The sequence below is a fragment of the Camellia sinensis genome, unplaced genomic scaffold, assembly GCF_055761805.1.
Source record: "Camellia sinensis isolate YWXY unplaced genomic scaffold, ASM5576180v1 Unanchor1, whole genome shotgun sequence".
Taxonomy (NCBI): domain Eukaryota; kingdom Viridiplantae; phylum Streptophyta; class Magnoliopsida; order Ericales; family Theaceae; genus Camellia; species Camellia sinensis.
The window spans coordinates 12,552,184-12,571,152 of record NW_028128987.1 but is presented as its reverse complement, the minus strand read 5'-3'; the positions used below and the strand labels follow the sequence as shown (position 1 = coordinate 12,571,152).

The window sequence follows — 18,969 nt, the reverse complement described above, 5'->3', positions numbered from 1 at the left end:
AAAGAAATGGTGTGATCCCCCACTTAATGGATGATGTAACTTTTGGGTACTGCATTTGAGACTGAAGAAATTATTACAACATTCCTCTTATGATCAAACATAATACATTACTCAATAAGAGAATGGTCAGTAGTAAGAACTGGTTCTTTTTTCTTCTTTTGGAACATGAAAAAGGAAAAACTGTTAGATATACAGGGGGAAAAATAAAAACAGAAACATATAAAGGCCCATCCTTGAAAGTATCAGTTATGAAACACACCCAATGTCCTACATCACTACAGTGCAGCCACTGAAACTGTGAAAGTATATATAATTATCAATAGTGTTCATCTCCATCTCAATGCCATTAAACTAGTTTTTTTAAAGTAAAAACGTATTAGAAAAGGCACCCAAAAACTGGGACATAGCCATGTACACCAAAACACCAAAAGGGTTAGATAACACAAAAAACAACACATAAATGGGTAGACTCCCAAACCCTCTTGCATTTTCCTCTGGCACACCCGCCAGTCCAAAAAGCAAACAACTCTTTTGTGTGCAAAGCATCAATCACACAACACTAAAGAGCGAAAACAATAAATTTCAAAGCTCCCTTGCCATTGGGCAATGCAACAAAAGGTGGTTGGTATCGTCCCCCATCTGCTTGCACATGAAACACAGCTCCACTAAGACATCTTTTTTTTGGATCAACAACAAAGAATTTTATTGATAAATCAAAAAACAGACGAGGATATCCTCTACAAATAAGAAAAAACAAAGGAAAGTAAAAAACATAATCCAAGCAAAGGCTACATCAACAAAGCTCCTACATGCCACACACCGACACCCAATCTCTAGCTAGCAAAAACAGTGGAATTCCTTTAAAAAGAGGGTTCACCAAAGCCCAGAAGGAAGTTAAGTGACTAATTTTATCCCACAGAAAATCCACATCCCAAGCTTTATCTTCAAAAACCAACGCATTCCTTTCCAACCATAACCCAAAAAGTTGCAAAGATGGTACAATACCACAACACTTTGGCCCTCTTCGATCCCCCCAATACACGAAAGTCTTAGTAGCATTTGCACACTACCCTTTGGTGCCACCCACAAAACATTCTTCAAAAGAAACCTGTGCCATAAGCTCAAAGCAACTAGACAATGCAAAAATAAATGACCCAAGGATTCACCATCCTTACAACACATAATGAGCCATTGAGGAGTTAGAAAATGATTAGGTCTCCTTTTTAACAATGAATCATTTGTTAAATGCCTCCATGAATCAATGACCACATGAACACCTTCACCTTAAGAGGAACACAAGCCTTCTAAATTTTTTAACAAAAAGGAAAATGAGGAATTTGAGGGTACTCAATGAAGAAAGATTTACAAGAAAAGATACCCGATCAATGAAGAGCCCAAACCCTCTTATCTTCCAAAAGAGACAATTAAGAAAAATGATCAAGTCTTGACAACAAAGATGTCAACTGTGCAGCCGCTCTATCATTGAGATTCCTAGAAAAATTAAAATTCCGAGAGATTAGAGCCAAAGAAGAACAAGCCATGGAGGCAATACAAGTATTATGACACTAAGCCACTCTACAGAGATGTGGAAAATCCGAAGCAAAGGAAGAGGTGCCCATCCAAACATCCTCCCAAAATCGAACAAGTTCCCCATTACTCACCCTCACAGAAAGAAAACGAGACCAAAGTGAAAAGATTTGAGAAATTGACATCCACGGAGCCCAATAATTGCCCCTTGAGACCACTTGTGAATCCTTGCCATTATATTGAACCCCATAATTGCCTCTAATTACAGAATGCCAAAGTGAATTACTCTCAGATAGAAATCTCCACAACCATTTACCAAGAAGAGCCACGTTCCTAGACACAATGTTACCAATTGCCAAACCCCCTTCCTCCTTGGGGAGTGAAACTATCTCCCAATTCACCAAGTGATCCTTCTTTTCCTTATCCTTACCTTCCCAAAGGAAATCCCTCGTCAGCTTTTCTAATGACCTTGCCACCTTCACTGGGATCTTGAATTAACCTTACATTATCCAAGGTTAAAATGGACTCCTTAGTAGCAGTCCAAGAAAATAAGCCACCTTTGTTGGGACTTCGTAGAGAAGAATCACCAATCTATCAAAACGTGATCTAGAACAATCTCACTGAAAACAATTCGTTCATAGGTCTTCAAGCCAAGATGTCCTCCAATCCTCCTTGGATATAAGGATCTAGGAGCATCCCAAGCCCCAACAGATTCCACCTCCTAGTCATGAAAGTTCTCCTGAATTGAGGTGCCACACACCTCAAACACTAGGAAAAACTAGAAAGCCTGTCACAACTGCTTCTCTATCTACTGTAATTAGAAATAGTTCAAGAAAACCCACCATCAATGGGTGTTGGCCAACCAAATATCCTGTCAGAAATGCACTATGCAACCATTCGCCACTTTCAAATGAAAGATGGTAAAAAAATCTTCAACAAAACATCAGATTCAGTCAAAGATTTCGGTCCATGAGGGCTTCTAATAATATCAGTCCGCCCACCCATCAAGCTGCCATATTTCCCCCAAGATCACCCTCCTTCACAAACTCTCTTTTCAAGGAAAATCTCCACAACCCTTACCTAAAAGCCTGGTCAAATAATTGTAGCTTCCTAATTCCCAACCCTCCTTCCTTAACAGTTGAACACGCCCTTTCCAATACTTAAATTCATCCCCTAAACCTCCCTACAAGAAATCTGTCATCAGTTTCTCAAGTCTTCACACCATATGCATACAAATAGGCAACCAGAACCATGATTTTTTTTTTTTTTTCCTCAATACAACTTCACCAAAAAATACCAATAATTTTTTTTTTTTTTGTTGATAAATACACAAAAAAAATACCAATATGCGTGTTCTTTCTTCCAAAATCACATTTATTGAAGTTTAAAGTAATTCCTGGTAGATTTTATTTAATTTCTATGATTCAAATATATGTACTAATTTTTAATTAGTTTTGAATCAGTATGAAGAGTTTTTATGCAAGTTACAAGTGTTCGATCTCCAAGTTTTCAACATTTTCAACAAATCTAACCTAAAACAAAGTAGATTTAATTTAATAATGACAAATCTTCAAGGAATCAATTTATCAAAATATAAGAAACAAATTAGGGAAAAAAACATATCTAACTTCATCTAACCTTGTTTGCAACTGAATCTTGTGAACCTTGAAAATTGGGGGGACTCCAATGATGTAGATCTTAGGTTGCGTTTGGTAGAGTTTTGTAATTATGATTTGAAAGTATGAGTTGTATTTTGAGTTTGTGAAGTTTGGAATTATGATTTGAGTGTGGAAAATTGTTTGGTAAAGAGTTTTGGAAAAGGTTTTGAATTAAGTGGGGAATTGTTGATGTGACATTTGATATTTGATACGAAAATTTACAACTCATAACCAAACATACAACTCAAAATTAATTTAAAGTACAAAAAAAAATTTAAAAATTCAGAAAATATTTTTTTCGAATATATAAAAATTAACATATCAATTGTCAAAAAAAAAAAAAAAAAAATCACCGTTTCAATCAACCAGCCGGACGACCGGTTAGACCAAATTTGAAAAAAAAAAATCCAAAAACCGCGGCTCAGACAGAGTGTTTTGTGCTGAGTTTTGGAAATGTGTTTTGAGAACTCTAACCAAACATGATGTTTGAATCAAGGTGTAGAATCATGATTACAAAACACAACCAAACAGAGCCTTATATTTTCAAGCCAAGTTTATGTTTTTTATGAGATTTCAATGACTAAAAGCTTAAAATAATAGTTTTTTTTTATAGACAGATGTGCCAAAAAGCTCAATTGAAGTTACACTCGGGACTTTCATTCACATAGATTTTTTGACAATAAGAAGACGTGGTAACCACCGAAACCATTACGTAACAGCCACTACCGTTATGTAACAACACTTTTTTGAACCTTGGCCTTATCCCCCAACTACATTTGTGCAGAAGCTAATTCCCATGGCTAAAACTTGAGCCACAGTGCTGGAGGCAGATAGTTCTTGACATTGCGTTAGGTCATGACCAAAGGTAAACCCACCAAAGCCTCCTGCCCTATAAAGTTGTTCATATAAATTTTTTAAAATTTAGTAGCTTTGAAGGCCCACCACAAAGAATTTGCACAATAATATGGGTTTTATGGCACATGAAAATTGCAAATGAACCAGAAGTGATTACGCACAGACCAATTGGATCAGAGAAAAACCAATTTTTCTGAATTAGGTGACCTTACAAGAGAAACTTTGTTAGTTGATTCCAACCAAGAAAATAGCAACCTTTGGGGAACCAAGTGACGCAAACCATAAAGAGCTTGAGAAAAAGTAAATATAAAGAGGTGGAAAATTTTGGAAGCTCGTTGGTTTTAAGTTGAGGCCCACTTGGGATCGCATAGTTGAGTTTTAGTATCAATGAGTCTTATTCTATCTAATTTTAGGCTTAGTGTAATGCGAGGAGTTTCAATAAAGTTTTATTAAATTTTAAGAGCTAGGGTTAGTTTCATAATTTTGGCCTTATCTAGACATGGATTTTACAGATTGTCCATGAGTCGTCTTATGGGTCAAGTTATTTAGTTGGTTTTTATTTATGGCCTTATTTGATTTTATATAGATTTTAGAAGTCAAAAGTTTAGTTTCCTATTTAGAAATTCTAATCCTAGTGGTCTCCAAAGTCTTTTTAAAGCAATGTAGTGCCTATAATAGATGGGAGAACATTCTTTGGAGATTTTTGAAAGCATTTGCAGCTCTTCTATAGCTTGTGTGATGCTAAGACTTTTTGCAGGTCTCCAAAGTCTTTTTTTTTTTTTTTTCTTTTCAATTTTTTTGCATTTGTAACCTTTAAAACAAGAAAACCAAATATGTATTAAACCTTATTCAACCCCCCAAACTTCACAGTTCTTTAACCCTCGCACCCTACTTGCAAAAGAATCCAAGACCAACAAAGGAATTGTTCATGAGTACTGTTCACAGCACTTGAAACAGTCCCCCCAAACAACGCCATAAATCCTCTTTTTACTCTCAAACCTCGACCTGTTATCATCTAAATACCAAACCTTACAACCTTATATTTTTACTAAGCATTCAGCCATATAACAAAATTTAAACCAGCATCAGCGATACATTAATTTTGGGCTCACTGCTAATAGGAGAGTGTTCACCACACTCGTACTCCATCATCAAGCTCTACAAATAAGGCTTAGAAGAAGGATTGCCCCTAATGTCAATGTGGTAATGACGAGTCCCAATTGGCAAAGGCCAACAATTATACTAAAATTAGCATTTCCGCACCAAGCATGTTAATTTATTACATATCATTTACAACATTTCCCAAATGAAACCAGATTTCTCTGTTGAAAAAGACTTTCAGTTGGAATATACTCCTTCACAGACCAAATATGCTTATATCTCCCTTACAAAAATCTCCACCGCCACGAGTTAAGGTGAACAATATTCATCAAGGAGATGTGAATCTCCAAGCTATTCCTTACTTTCAACACACACCCTGTCCTAACACATGACATGTTTCAAATCTTCAATCTCTAAGTCCACCTGTTACTGTGGGCAGTATTCAACTCTCACACACAAAAATGCCACTAGATCTATTACAACTGCTTGGCAACCAAAAAAGGCACCAAAACAAGATGAATCTATTAAGAAAGGAAACCAATAGAAACCATAGAACAATCTCAATTTTACACTTCTTTTGGTTCCAATGGTGATGGGTTATACACAACATGGGTAGGGCTACCCATGACATGACCAAACCAGATGAAGGCAGGATTACAGCTACCAAGGGACTTTACCAGCTAAGCTGACCAACACCTTTAACCAACTTGCATAATAGCTAGACAACCAATGTACTTTGCCATCTCTTGAGGACTACATTCTAATACCAATTGGAATGAATGCCCAAACGAAGATGAAGACCCAATTAGGCAAAAGGAATAAAAGGTATTGGCCAATAAGTTATCTTCCCCCATTGGAGCCCACTATCTTCAACATTTTCAATGCAGTGGATCATACTTATAGAGTTTGACAATTGAAGGACAAATAGACTTGGTACTTTTTCCTTTCAAATCCTCTCATTTTGGGACCAACTAATCCTTTCAGGCGAGTAAATAGCTTAAATTTTTTATTTGCTGCAATCTCACTAACTTTCCATACAGAACGGAACCCAAGTTGTCCATGGTATCCAGCACCTTTGTCTTCCCAATATCCCCATTTCTCCACCTCAATTTGTATATATATGTGTGTATAATAGTAAACATATTCATAAAAAAAAGTGCCTAAAGGGGAGCAACCTCCAGACAGAAGTATACAAGTAAAACTGTAAGCCATCTCCAAAGCTCATCTGCCCTATGAAAAATTGAACATTTTGTAAAAGTCTTTACTATGGATTTTCAGGCCATTCTGTGGTTTTTCATGGATCCTTTCATGCATTAAGTTAGATATCAAGGAAAATCCATTTTGGCTTCAAAAGCTACGTCTCTTTTGATGGATAAGAGAAAAAGAAGTATCATAAAAGTTTCCTTCAAGCAAAAATTCAAGTGACATAGCAACAGTTACACCAATTTTAAGAACAAATGATAGAGAGAACACTTTAAGATAATACAAAATAAATCTCCATCTTAACAGCCATACCTGGGTGACAATTACTAGCCTCTCAACAGCCTGATCATTGACAACCATCTCTTCATCTTCATCATCAATCCTTTTGGCAATAATCCAATCCAGATGAACAAGACAATAATTACAAATAAGTAAATTTATCAAGGTTATGACAAACAATCAGTAAAAAGTAAATATACTGTGTACTGCAACACTACAACTGACATATCTATTATTGTTAAATTACTAAATCTTATTTACTGTTATGCCTGAACAAATAACTTATTCCTATAGCAACTTATCCAAGATCAAGGAATACTGAGAAATAATCATAATGTGATTAAGTAAACTTCTGCCCGTGAAGAACTTAAATAATATTTTTCTTTCTTAAGAAATTATATTTCATCCAAAAATGCTTCAATTAATTTCAACAACCTCAAAATACAAGATGAGAAAGCGGAATTAAATATTGCTGGACAAATTTTATCAAACAATAATCCAAGAAAGGACTTTAAACCCAGCTCAAAGCAGAACGCCAGAAATAGCAAACTCTAAGAAAAAATAGCAACTCTACCCAAAAAAGGGAAGAAAAAATTCGTAAACATGGCTTCTAATACAAGAAAGGACTTTAAACCCAACTTGAAGCAGAACACCAGAAATAGGAAAATCTGAGCAAAATAGTAACTCTATAAAAAAATAAAAAAAAAATTGGAACAGAAGCTTCATAAACATGGCTTCTAATCCAAGAAAGGAATTTCAACCCAGCTCAAAGCAAAACACGAAATAAGAAACTCAAAGAAAAATAGCAACTCTACAAAAAAAGCAAAATCTACTGAATATCAAATAGTTTCCCACAAGTAAGCAAATTTTAATACCTTGGACACTTTGTTATTAGGATCATACAATTTACGATTCAAATTGCACAATTCGATTTGATTCAGTGGGTAATCGATACGAACAAGGTTGAATGAAATCCAAACAGCTGTGAATTGAGGATGAATCAATGAACTGTATCAGTAATTTGTTAATCGATCGATTCACTTTCGATTCGCTGAAATCAATTTCTGGTTTTCATTACTTTTTATTGTTGAAAAATGGTTCACACAACCCTTTTAAACACTAAAAAACAATGAACCTTCTCTCTCTACAACATAAGAGGCATATATATATTCAACTTTATACAAGTGTTTTCACTTATTCAAGGAATCTTTTGAAGGCATCAAGTGAGGCCTTTTTTTTCAAGTTTGGAGATTTGGGTTTCTTTACCCCCTTTGAAGTGAGTGTTTCTATCACTTTAGTTGTAATGTTAAAAACATTGTTGTTAAGATATTAAACCATGTGATCAACATTCAAAACAACATTTTTAAGTCTAAATAGTTCATATTTATCCTGACTTGACAACTATAGCCTAGAGTAACTCAACTAACCCTCACCATAAATAGGAAATAACAAGACCTGTAACCAAACTAGCTGAACTAATATGTAAAATAACTAAAAAATTCCATAAGATTATTAAGACATCCCCATTATACACACTCCTAAATATCCCTTAAAAATTCTGGAAGAGAAGGTTGTCAGATTTATAGGTTGAAGGTAAAGCCAACAAGCAGTTAGATGGCTCCATAGGAGGACTTGGATTCTGTGGAATTATCTCATTCACTTGAAAAGACAATTGACCTTTATACCCTCATAAGCTTGTTGGTAACTTATATCAGTTGGATCCCATGCCAACCAAAAATTACGACAAGTTCTAGACCAGAAAGCTACTGTAAATAACTTACTATGGAAGAGTTCTCCTAAGAAATCCCACATAGAGCTGAAAAGAGGAAACAATAATAGTAAAGTAAAATCCAAGAAGTCAGGATAAAGGCTTTATTCAGCAGAATGGAGTGCAACCCTTTATACCCTCCAGTGATTCACCTTCCTCTGGTGGAATCCTCTTCTCCTTCTGTTTTTATTCAGCATTGAAAGGAAAGAAAGAATAGTGAAGAAAAACAAAAAGGAAACATTGGCAATTTATACAGCACCAATTTGTAACTTGATATCTGTACCATAAAATAACTTACAAATAATCCTGAAAAAACATGTTAAAGAAACAAAATAGGGCAGCATGACACCATCTTAATTTATTTAAAAACAAAATAACAGAAAGAGAGCAATGCTCGACAAATGCAGGAAAAGGGGTGCCAAGCACAAGCAGAAGAATGTAATACCTTCTTACTGAAGAAAGATTATCCTTTTTAATAGTTTTTCGCTCAAGTTCTAGCTCTTCATCAAGCATGAATGTGTTTGCAAAATCATTAGCTAGGTTGTCCAGATTTTGTACAGCCAAATCTGATGATACGTCCATGCTTTCCATTTCATGGTTTTCATGATGAACATATTTTGCAGGCTCCATTCCTTGTGAGAAATCTGGACTGGGTGCACTTCCAATGGAGTCAAGATTTGAGAAGTGTATATTTAACTCAGAATTCAATCCCTTGCTTAAATCAACATTTTCTCCACCAAAGGCTTGTGTTCCACCATCAAACAGAGCCTTCTCAGTGTTCTGTTCGGCATTACTATTAGCTGATACTTCTATAACTTCTCTGTCTGCTGATAAGTTCTCCTCCATATTCTCATTATTTGATAGCTTCTCATCACTCTTCTTATCAAACTCATTCTTTGAAGCAACAGTAGCCTTCTCTGCAGCTTGTCCCTGGGGCCTAAGAGCTGTTGAGGATAATTTCTGCTCTGTTGAAGTTCGAATCCACTTTGGCCACTCGTCGCGTCTTCGTATCTTGCCATCCTACAATAATAACACCCAATCCAGGTTAAAGAAGGGTTTTACAAACAAAAAGCAGAGTACTGGAAGCAGAAGCATCACAAATAGACAACTTTACCACAATAATCAAAAAATTAAACAAATGCTGAGAGTTGGGTCTGTACTCATCACAAATATCTAACCTGCACTTCAATAGTAGAAGAAGTCTGCAAAGCATCAAGGATAAATGATACGTCTGTACTCATTTTCTTCACCTGCATCTCATCGTATGAGAAAATATCATAAGCTTAATAACTTGCACTTATTCAAGATATACAAGCAGATTATATACAAGTAACTTGATATCAAGCTACATAACAAAGGAGGGTGTGTTTGGTAAAATTGGCAACAAATCTGCATAATGGCAGTAAAATAGAATATCTTAAGCAGTTCTACACACCATATGAAAAGCATAACATAAATAATTTGCAGCATTCTAATATAAACATATGAAATTTGGTCAAACCATACCCTCTTAAATTCAGCAATTTTGGATATTGGAACCCAACCTTCGTCATCCATTAAAGAAATTAAGTAATGATCATTCTGCAGATTTCCATCACTGCCAGAACAAAAATTGACCAATTCAACAATTATATACATCATAGTCTACAACACAAAACTTAAACTTTTATCAACTAATTATGAAATAGAAAATGTCTGACAGGCAGGTTCAGGCATTCCAATGTTTCCAACATCTTCTACATAACAGTTAAACAAATCCATCATTATTAAAGGAGTCCTCAAGTCAATCGCATCCCTAATCACCAAGGATGGTTGGTGCCTTCAAAGGCCACTAAAAGACACCAGAACCATTCCACGTCCAAGATGTGTACATATACATATATGACCACCTATTTATATCCCTGTGCACCAAAATGTGAACAAAGACTTGCATCGCATTGATGTACAGAACATATCATTTAGAAGTACGGACAATAGCCTATTTTTACCTAGGAAGGGTTAAAATCTACCAGCCAGAAACATGATCTTCTGAAGATGACTCACCTGAAATAATACTCAATTTGCTTCACTATGTTGGCTCTCAAACCTAATGTCTCGGGGGTTGCCATATAAGCCATGGTATTCAAAGGATGCGGAACAAAGCGTGGAGGCTGAGGTAGCCTAATAGGGCCAGGAGGTGCTGCAGGAAGATAGTACATAGATCCAGGAGGACCTGTTTCATATGGTCAAACCATTTCACAGTTCAAAAGAGAAATGGAAACCAAAAATAAATAACCATAACAAAGAAGCATAAATGCATGGCAGGAAATGAATATCATCTTATTAATAAATTTCCAATAAACAAGGACAAAATAGTATAAATTAGTTTATTTATTACTGCAACTTAATACCAAATTATTACCAGGAAAGCTTGGTCCAGCAACGAAGCCCGGAGCCAGACCAAAAAAAGGAGGCCTTACAAAAGTCCGTGGCCCAATACTCTGTTGCACAACAAAATTGTCTCTAGAACCAAACGCTCGTTGATTATGCCATGCAGGATTAAAACGGCCACCAGTTTCTTGCACATTAGGTCTTCTATTACAAAATTGGGCAACATATGCATTTGGATCACCTCGAGGTGGAGGCTGGAGGGTTCTATTTGCATCTATACCATTAGCAGGCGGAACAAAAGAGTGCATAGGTGTCTCAGAACCAGACTTCACCATGTTAGTTTCAACACCTGGAAAGGGTACAGGGTATGGTGGGTAAGCATATCCTGAAACTGGTGCATGCGGCACAGGTACCATACCGTGAAAAACCGGAGGCATTGGGGGTTGGTGATAGGGTAAGGGTACAGGAAAAGGAGGTACACCATTTGGATTACGCTTGGAGCCTGCCTTTTGATGACGCAATGGCAAGTGCTTATGTGAAGGATTATGGTTTCCAGGCCCATGCGATTTTTGCTGCTCTCCCAGTCCCTGAAAGACCATAGACAGATATGACAGAAAACAGAGTCAATAATACTGCAGTAAATCTGGAAAACAACTTACCTATTAATATTTACATGTAAAGAAAAAGTAATAGAAAGTAAATGTACAACCTGAAGTCATTCATGTTGGGTCTTATGTCTTAATGTCAAATTATCTCAAGTCTTCTTGTCTCACCCTACAACACTGTTTTAAAAGGCTCTAGGTGCACCGAGGCGATAAGATCTCCTATAGCCCAAGCGTGAGGCACAAGGTGAGGCGCACGCCTCACCAAAGCAAAGCGCAAGTAGTAGAAGAAAACCAAAATTATAAAATAGGCAAACTTCTCAACATAACAAATATATATAGAATTTCAAAAATTATAACAATTTCCGATAATCTTTAAACATAACATTCAATCTTCTAAAAACTAGAAATATAATATCCAACAAAAGATATAAAGCATAACATTCAATATTTTATCACTTTCTGCTCTCTTTTGACTATGTTTGGTCATTTTATATTCAAGAGTTTTCAATCCCTGTGGGTATGCCCACAAAAAAAGCACTTAATCAACAATTTGAGTAGAAAAATAGGTAAAGCCCATGAAGCCCACGCCTCGCACCTTGAAAAAAGGCCCTCGCCTCAGCACCTAAGCTGCGCCTTGCGTAATGCGCCTCACTTCGACCTATTCCAAGTGCAAGGCTGCGCCTCAGACTTAGGCGCACGCCTGCCCTACAATGCGCCCGGCTTTTAAAACACTGCCCTCCAAGATTTTAATTTTGTTCGTCCCAAAAAACATACACATAAGGTGTAATGTTCATGTGACGAGGAAAAGAGGGGATGCATCCACTCTTCACATGGAAGCTTCTTTTAAGTACCTAGAGTTGTTGGTGTGAAGGAGGTCCCCAAGACACAGGTACGCTTCCCCTCTTCAAAGGAATTTACAAAAGAGAGAAGTTTGTTTGATATTGTTTTCATTTTTTATTTTTTCATTTTTTTTATTTTTTTTTTTTATTTTTTTTTTTTTTTGTGGTTTTGGAAACAAAAACAATGAAATGCCTGAAAAACACCCATCTATTTCATTTTTGTGCAAAATATTTTTTCAAAAAATCAGAAATTATTTTTCAATACAAAGTGTTTATTGGAAAATTGGGGTATTTTCGTAAAACTTATCCAAAAAGATTTTGTCAAACAAGTTTGCCACAATAGTTTCCCGTTTTGTATTGAAAAATAATTTCCAAAGCAATAACAAACACACATATTTGTGTATCACTATTTTTAGGATTCCATTTGTCGTTAGCTCCTCTTTTTAGGTCCTCTTTCACCTTTTCTCATTATTTTCATTTGATGGATTGGGATGGGGATGAGGATGGGCTTCTCATCCACCCTGCCATACTCAATTTTCTCATTAATAAAGTTATATTCTTAGCCAAAATTTTGAAGAAAAAGAAGTTTAAAATATGGAAGGAAAGAAACAAGGCGCTACTTAGAATATCCACTTTCTCAATAACATAACATGAAGATCATATCTAGTCATGATTTTAAAGCTGTAGACCAAACAAAGAAAGCGACAACTTTACAAAGAGTGAGATAATAGGAAAAGCGCAAAATTCCGAACTTCACAAGAGGAATTCGTTAATATCAACCCATAGTGAAAAAAGGCGTTGCGTAATCAAATTTTTGACAAAATAAATAAGGTCCACACCATTATATCAATGACTCGTGTCTAAAGACTTTTCCCTCAAAAAGGAACCCCACACAAATCCCTACACTTGGACAATCTGATCCGCCACTTCATCAGATAATGAGGACAAAAATCGGTTAAATTACTGAATCATTTAGCACTCAGGAATGATTTGTCAATCTCTTACTTCCAATCTGATGACACATTACTTATAAGAAAGCGACTATGATGCTAATGTAGTTAAGAGATACGCAATACTGACACTGGAGCTTTTCTTATCACTTTATTATATATGTCCATGAAATGATGAAAGATAGGGTGGTTTAGAAACACTTCCAAATAATTCCTTCTTTAGCAGATTTACCTGGGATGAGAAAACTGCATATGGCAGCACTCATTAAACTTAGACATTTATCTATAGTAAACTAGTAACAACCTTTTCTTTAAAGAAAATACAATTAAATTCATTTAGATATCAGTTAAACACACATGATCTAATTTATAGACCTACCAAAAAAAGCAAATGACCCAAATTGCATACGAAAGAATAGGAATGTAAAGGAAAAAATAATAAGATCTCCCCATTTTCACAACATTTCAGTTTTTATGAAAATACAAATCTTCAAATCTTGAGAAACAAATACAATATACTCAATACTTGGCAAACGCGTGTCAGCTAATAATTAAAAATTCCAAGCGTTTCCAATGCAGAAATGCAACTTCCATAAGCTCCATCACACAAAAGATGAAACTTTTTCTTCATTTTTTTTTCAATCAAAACCCATATACAAATCAATAGCATTCATCAATTCTCTTCAAATCAGCACATACACCTTTCAAATCACTACAAATTCATAATCACAATAAACAGAATCTGAGTTACCAGAGCAGGTGGAGTGGAAGGAGGAGCAACTGACGGCGGTGGCGGCTGGGGCTTGGGAGAGGCGGAATCCATAGTCTTAGGGCGCTGCAGCTGCTGCTGTTGCTGATGCTGCTGCGCATCGGAGAGTGCTGGCCACAAATCCGAACCCATGAGGGGAGCATCAGGGGTGGGCTTAGTGTGAACCACAAGGGGTATCTTCCATGGGGATTTGCGTCCACTCACTTCCCTCTGCTCATCCCCACTACCCTCATTCTCAGCGACCACCATTCGTGCACCAATCGATAAAATCTCTCAGTTTATAGAAATGAAATTCGAAAAGAGTAGTCGATTGAGCTGTTTTTGATAAGTGAGGAGAGAAGTAGCTTAGAGTTGCAGAGAGGTGATTTCGGGTGAAGAAGACGACATTGTTGAATGAATTTGGGTACAAGTGCGTGGGGGTGTTGTGAAGGTGGAGGCTGAGAGAGAGAGAGAGCGAGGAATTAGGGTTTTGAAAGTTAGGACCGAAGAAGAGTGTTGACAGTTGCAGATGGCGCAAACCAATGTGCGGAACTGTTGTTGAAAGAGAGAGTGTTGTGCTGTGTCTGCCCGAGTTGCCCTACTTATATTTGCCGGGAAGGCCCCTTTCCTTTTCTATTTTTTCTTTTTCTTTTTTTCTTTTTTAGATATTATTTTGTTGTATTTTAATTTTGAAAAATATAATGGTTTGGTTTTTATAATTTTTTTTTAAATTTAAAAATTAATTTTATGAAATATTTATCATTTTTATATATTTTTATACCATAAATAATTTTTAAAATATCTTTTGAATTTTTATTTTTATCAAATTAATTTTTATTTTTTCAAAACAAAATATGAAACTTGTTTCTCAAAGCAAACCAAACAAGCTTCAAGTCTTCAAGCACCCTCCAATTTTTCTTTTTATTAGTTAATAATAATAAATAACTAATAACTCTGTTTGATTTAGAATTTTCAAAACCTGTTCGTTTTTAATAAGTATTCTTTTGTTTTTAATATTTTAACCATTTTTTTTTTTTACTTTTTAGATGTTATAAAATTTGCAAAATAAATATTTAAGAAAAATTCAATAAAATTTTGTATGTTTTTGTATTTATTTATTTTATTTTATTTTTAGATTTCTTAGTAAATATTTTAATTTTTTAGTGTATCTAGATTAAGTAAATCTAAAATGTAAGAAAATTGACTAGAATATTTTAAAAAATTCACTAAAAAATATAATGATTAAAAATTCAAAACAATATTTTTGAAAATTAAAAACCATGGATGAGTTTTTAAAATTTTAAATATAAAAAATAATGCAAATTTCCCAAAAATTTACATTCAATATTAAATATATTTTTTTGTAAATTAAAAATATCTATTTAAGCTAAATTAAAATAAATTAAGTATGTGTGTGAGTGATTTTCTGACCACACTGCCCGCCTAGTAATCAGCTGGAGAGCACTGGCAGAATAGATGGCTTCAACTAACTTGTAACAGAAAGAAAAGGCTCCGACGGTGGCTCTTCCACCCGGGGGCACTCCGACGATCAAGTCAGTATATCTCTCAAAGATATTCAAGTGCTAAACTCACTACTCAAAACATAAAATTGCGTACCTTAGACCCACGGGGGTGCCTCTCTTTTATAGTTAACTCAATCCCAGTCCCACTAGAAGCCTAACTTCTATGGACTCCTATTCAGTGCTTACTTTGGATTTTTCAAAAGATAAAGATAAATTCCCTGAGAGCTTTATCCTTATCTTAGCAAAGTCTTCTCTTTACTCTAGGACTCTTGCCCCTTATCCATTATTCGCTTATCTCGGATTCCGATATCTTCGGAGATAACCTCGGCCTCGCCGAGATAACCTCAGCGTCACAACCAGGACACGTGGCACCTCGGCTGACACGTCGGCGTCACCTTGCCACGTGTTGGTATTCAGAAAATACATCCCCACAACTGCCCCCTAGGTTCTATTACCTCGGCATTCTAAGGTGATGGAACCTATATCTGTATTTTTTTCCAGTAAATCGGCTTAAGATTTGTCAGCCGACATCATTTATTTCTGGCCGACATGCCTTCCCTAAAAAATCAAGATTTTTAAGGAACTTCTTACGCGCATGAGCTGTCATGCACTTCAATTCAACCGTTTTAGACATACGTTTCCTTTTTATTGGTTTGTACACTTGACGCGCTTGTTAGCCATCTCTTTTTTCATGTGCGCCGTCTGACGCCCTCATTCTTATAGGCGTATTGATTGCTTTTGCCGCCGTTTCTGTTTAATCAAAAACTTTTTTTCCTTTTTTCCGTCTCTTCACTTTTTCATTCGAATCTCCTGCTATCTCTCTCTAACTTTCGAAATCCTCTATCGCTCAAGCTTCCAAAGCTCTACAACCTCCTCCGTTCACCCCTTCCGGCAAGATTTCCACCGGTCTTCTGCTCCTGCAATCGTCGTAGGACATCGGCAAATCCCTTTCCGGCTTCCCTTTTTCTAGTAAGCTACTGTTCCTTTCGTTTTCATTTCTCTAACGTTTCTGTTTTCTTGCTATTTGCCATTATTGTACTATTTTAAGCTTCTTTAATTCATAAATCGTACATCTGAATGCATTCATCCCTGATTTTTGCCTTTGCCTATATTTTGAACACACGCACTGTTTCACCACTTCTTTGCACTTTTGCCACTGTTCTTGGTCATATACTCTTGTATTCTTCATGTTCTTGATAGCCCATCTCAATTCTTGTTTCTGAAACTTCGTTTTTTCTGTTTTTTGTATCTTTTCCAGATTCTTGCTTTCAATCCGTGTTTCCATAGATTTAGGTCTGGGATTTGTATGTAGTACTCATAACTTAGGAAAAAACTGAAACCTGCACTTTCCTTATTGTTTGCCGAGGTCCCAATAACCTTTTAAAAATATCTTCTAAGACCTACCTTCTAAGATTAAGCCGATATCATGGGTATGTAGAAACATAGGGTAAACACCCCTTCCAAACTAGAATACTTTAGACAGAAGTCTAAGATCCCAGCCGACGTCCATTTGAGGTTGGGCTGGGGATGATGACTCCATTATGCCCACTGCCGACTCTATGCTTTTCCCCGTAGTCGCCTTCATAGAGTGCGGACTTCGGCTTCCACTAAACATTCTGTTTCGTGAAGTTCTCCATTATTATAAGTTGAACCATATGCAATTGGCAATCAATTCCTATCGAGTGATCTTTGGTATCATAGCCCTAGCTAAACAAGAAAACGCTAGGATCACCCTTGCCGACATCCAATATTGCTATACCATGTGTGGCCTTAACTTGAAAGAAAAATGCTACATTTATTACCTTAAGCCGAGGTCCACAGAATTCAAAATTGTTGCCGACCTCCCAAACTCCAACAAGGGGGCTGGAGATGATTATTTCATTACCTCGGGGAATTGGGAGTTTGTCCCAGATGAAGACCTCCATCTCTTCCCTCTCATACGATCAGTCTTTATAGAGGGTAATGGTAAGAGCCCTGCATTCATACTTGTTTTTACTTTTAAAGTCTTGTATGCTTTATCTGCTTCCTAATGTCTGCTTCGTCTTCACTTTTGCAGTTCTTCCTCAACCGCCAAAAAAATTTCGCCAATCCTTTGTTCCCAGCAAGGATTTAAAGAATTTACTAGACCTGCCAGTTCAGAAGCAAAAGGCACCCCTGCTTCTCAACTTCATCCCAACATACAAATCAGGTCTCCCCAACGTCCCTAGAAAAAAGAAAAAGAAGAGCTCATCTCCTCATTCTGCTACAACTCTTCCAGTTGCTTCATCATCGCGAACAGACCAAGGATCAACCTCTGATCTAGCAGAACAGCCGTCGACCTCGCCTCCATACCTTATTCCACCATCCCAAAGAAAGCGTCGCCGACGTCTTGTTCTTGCATCCAAGATGGGTCGTGCAAAGCCAGTTGCTAAAGACCTCCTAGCCAACATTCCATCATCTATTGACGAACAGCCAACCCAAACCCTTCCTCCGTCAAAGCCAAAGAGAATAAAAAATGCTCAACCAAAGCTTAAGGTAACTCAAGTCGAGTCTAACGATAGCCAGTCTATCTCAAAGTTGGCGGAGAGCGACAAACCTCAGCCCTCTGCTGGGAAGAGGCGCTCTGATACTCAACCATCAGAGTCCCCAAAATCCAAAAAGTCGAAGTCTTCTTCCGCGACGGCTTCGGGGTCTAAGCAGAGTGGTGCTCCTTGGACTCTAAAAATTACTCTGGAGGACAAGTCAGTCCTGTCCACTGACAGTGCCGATGATATCAATGTCGACGTAGCACTCAGTACAGCTCTGCTTCTGCCAGGGGACTTGGAGCGAAATGCTGGCTTTAGTGAGTATGAGAATTACGCCCTAATGCTTCAGCACTCCGTTCAGGTAGATGTCTTCTAATTGGTAATTTTCCTCTTTCATACTTTGAATTTTTTTTGATACCTTTGTTTTCTTTCAGGCCATCCAGCACGCCCATTCTTTCTCGATGCAGTCTTTTGAGAATCGGCAAAAGCTGGCCGACATGAAAAAGGAGTTCTCTTCTATTCAAAAGATCAATAAAGGCCTTGAATCAAAAATGAAGAAGTTAGAGGATCAAGCCGAAGCTGCAGTTAAAGCTCAAAATAATGCTGAAGAGAAGGCTGAGGCGGCTGAGGCTATTAAAAAGGTGGCTGAGTCTCAAAGGAGAGAGGCCGAGGAAAAAATGGCCCAAGCTGAGAAAGAGCTTCAGGAGGCCCTGGCCACCAAAGAAGCTGAAATCAAAGACGCTGATGAAAAGGCGTATAATCAAGGCATGGCCGACGTTACTGAGGCCTATGAACTTCAAGTGAAACAGGCATGCAACAAGGGTTTCACCCTTGGTTGGATGTCTCTTCTGAAAAAACTTAATGTTCCTGATGACTCTCCGTTGCAAAAGGCCGACGCCATTCCCTTGCCATTTCCTCCAGTACCAACTCCAAGTGAAGATGTCGGCGAATCCGATGCTGACGATGAGGCCGAGGAGGAAGAGGACGAGGCTTTGATTAGAAAATCAAAAGATGCTGATGGGGCCAAGTCCCCTCCTCA

At 36.9% G+C, this 18,969-nt stretch overlaps 1 protein-coding gene across 2 annotated transcripts in view; it reads right to left on the bottom strand.

Moving 5' to 3' along the window:
- The window catches only part of LOC114288400 (la-related protein 1A-like), a 28,543-nt gene extending 14,042 nt beyond the window's left edge, over positions 1 to 14,501 (bottom strand). Inside the window, exons 1-7 of one of the 2 annotated variants that reach the window (XM_082910783.1) lie at positions 13,907 to 14,501; positions 10,793 to 11,348; positions 10,435 to 10,603; positions 9,898 to 9,988; positions 9,570 to 9,641; positions 8,837 to 9,411; positions 6,657 to 6,726 (exon numbers count right to left, since the gene is read on the bottom strand). In XM_082910783.1, the coding sequence (XP_082766909.1) occupies positions 6,657 to 6,726; positions 8,837 to 9,411; positions 9,570 to 9,641; positions 9,898 to 9,988; positions 10,435 to 10,603; positions 10,793 to 11,348; positions 13,907 to 14,173 (1,800 nt within the window). In that variant the 5' untranslated portion in view covers positions 14,174 to 14,501. Of the gene's footprint in view, positions 1 to 6,656; positions 6,727 to 8,836; positions 9,412 to 9,569; positions 9,642 to 9,897; positions 9,989 to 10,434; positions 10,604 to 10,792; positions 11,349 to 11,470 lie in introns of both variants that reach the window. The other variant, XM_082910784.1, reaches the window with a different exon arrangement.
- Between the last annotated feature and the right edge of the window lie 4,468 nt (positions 14,502 to 18,969).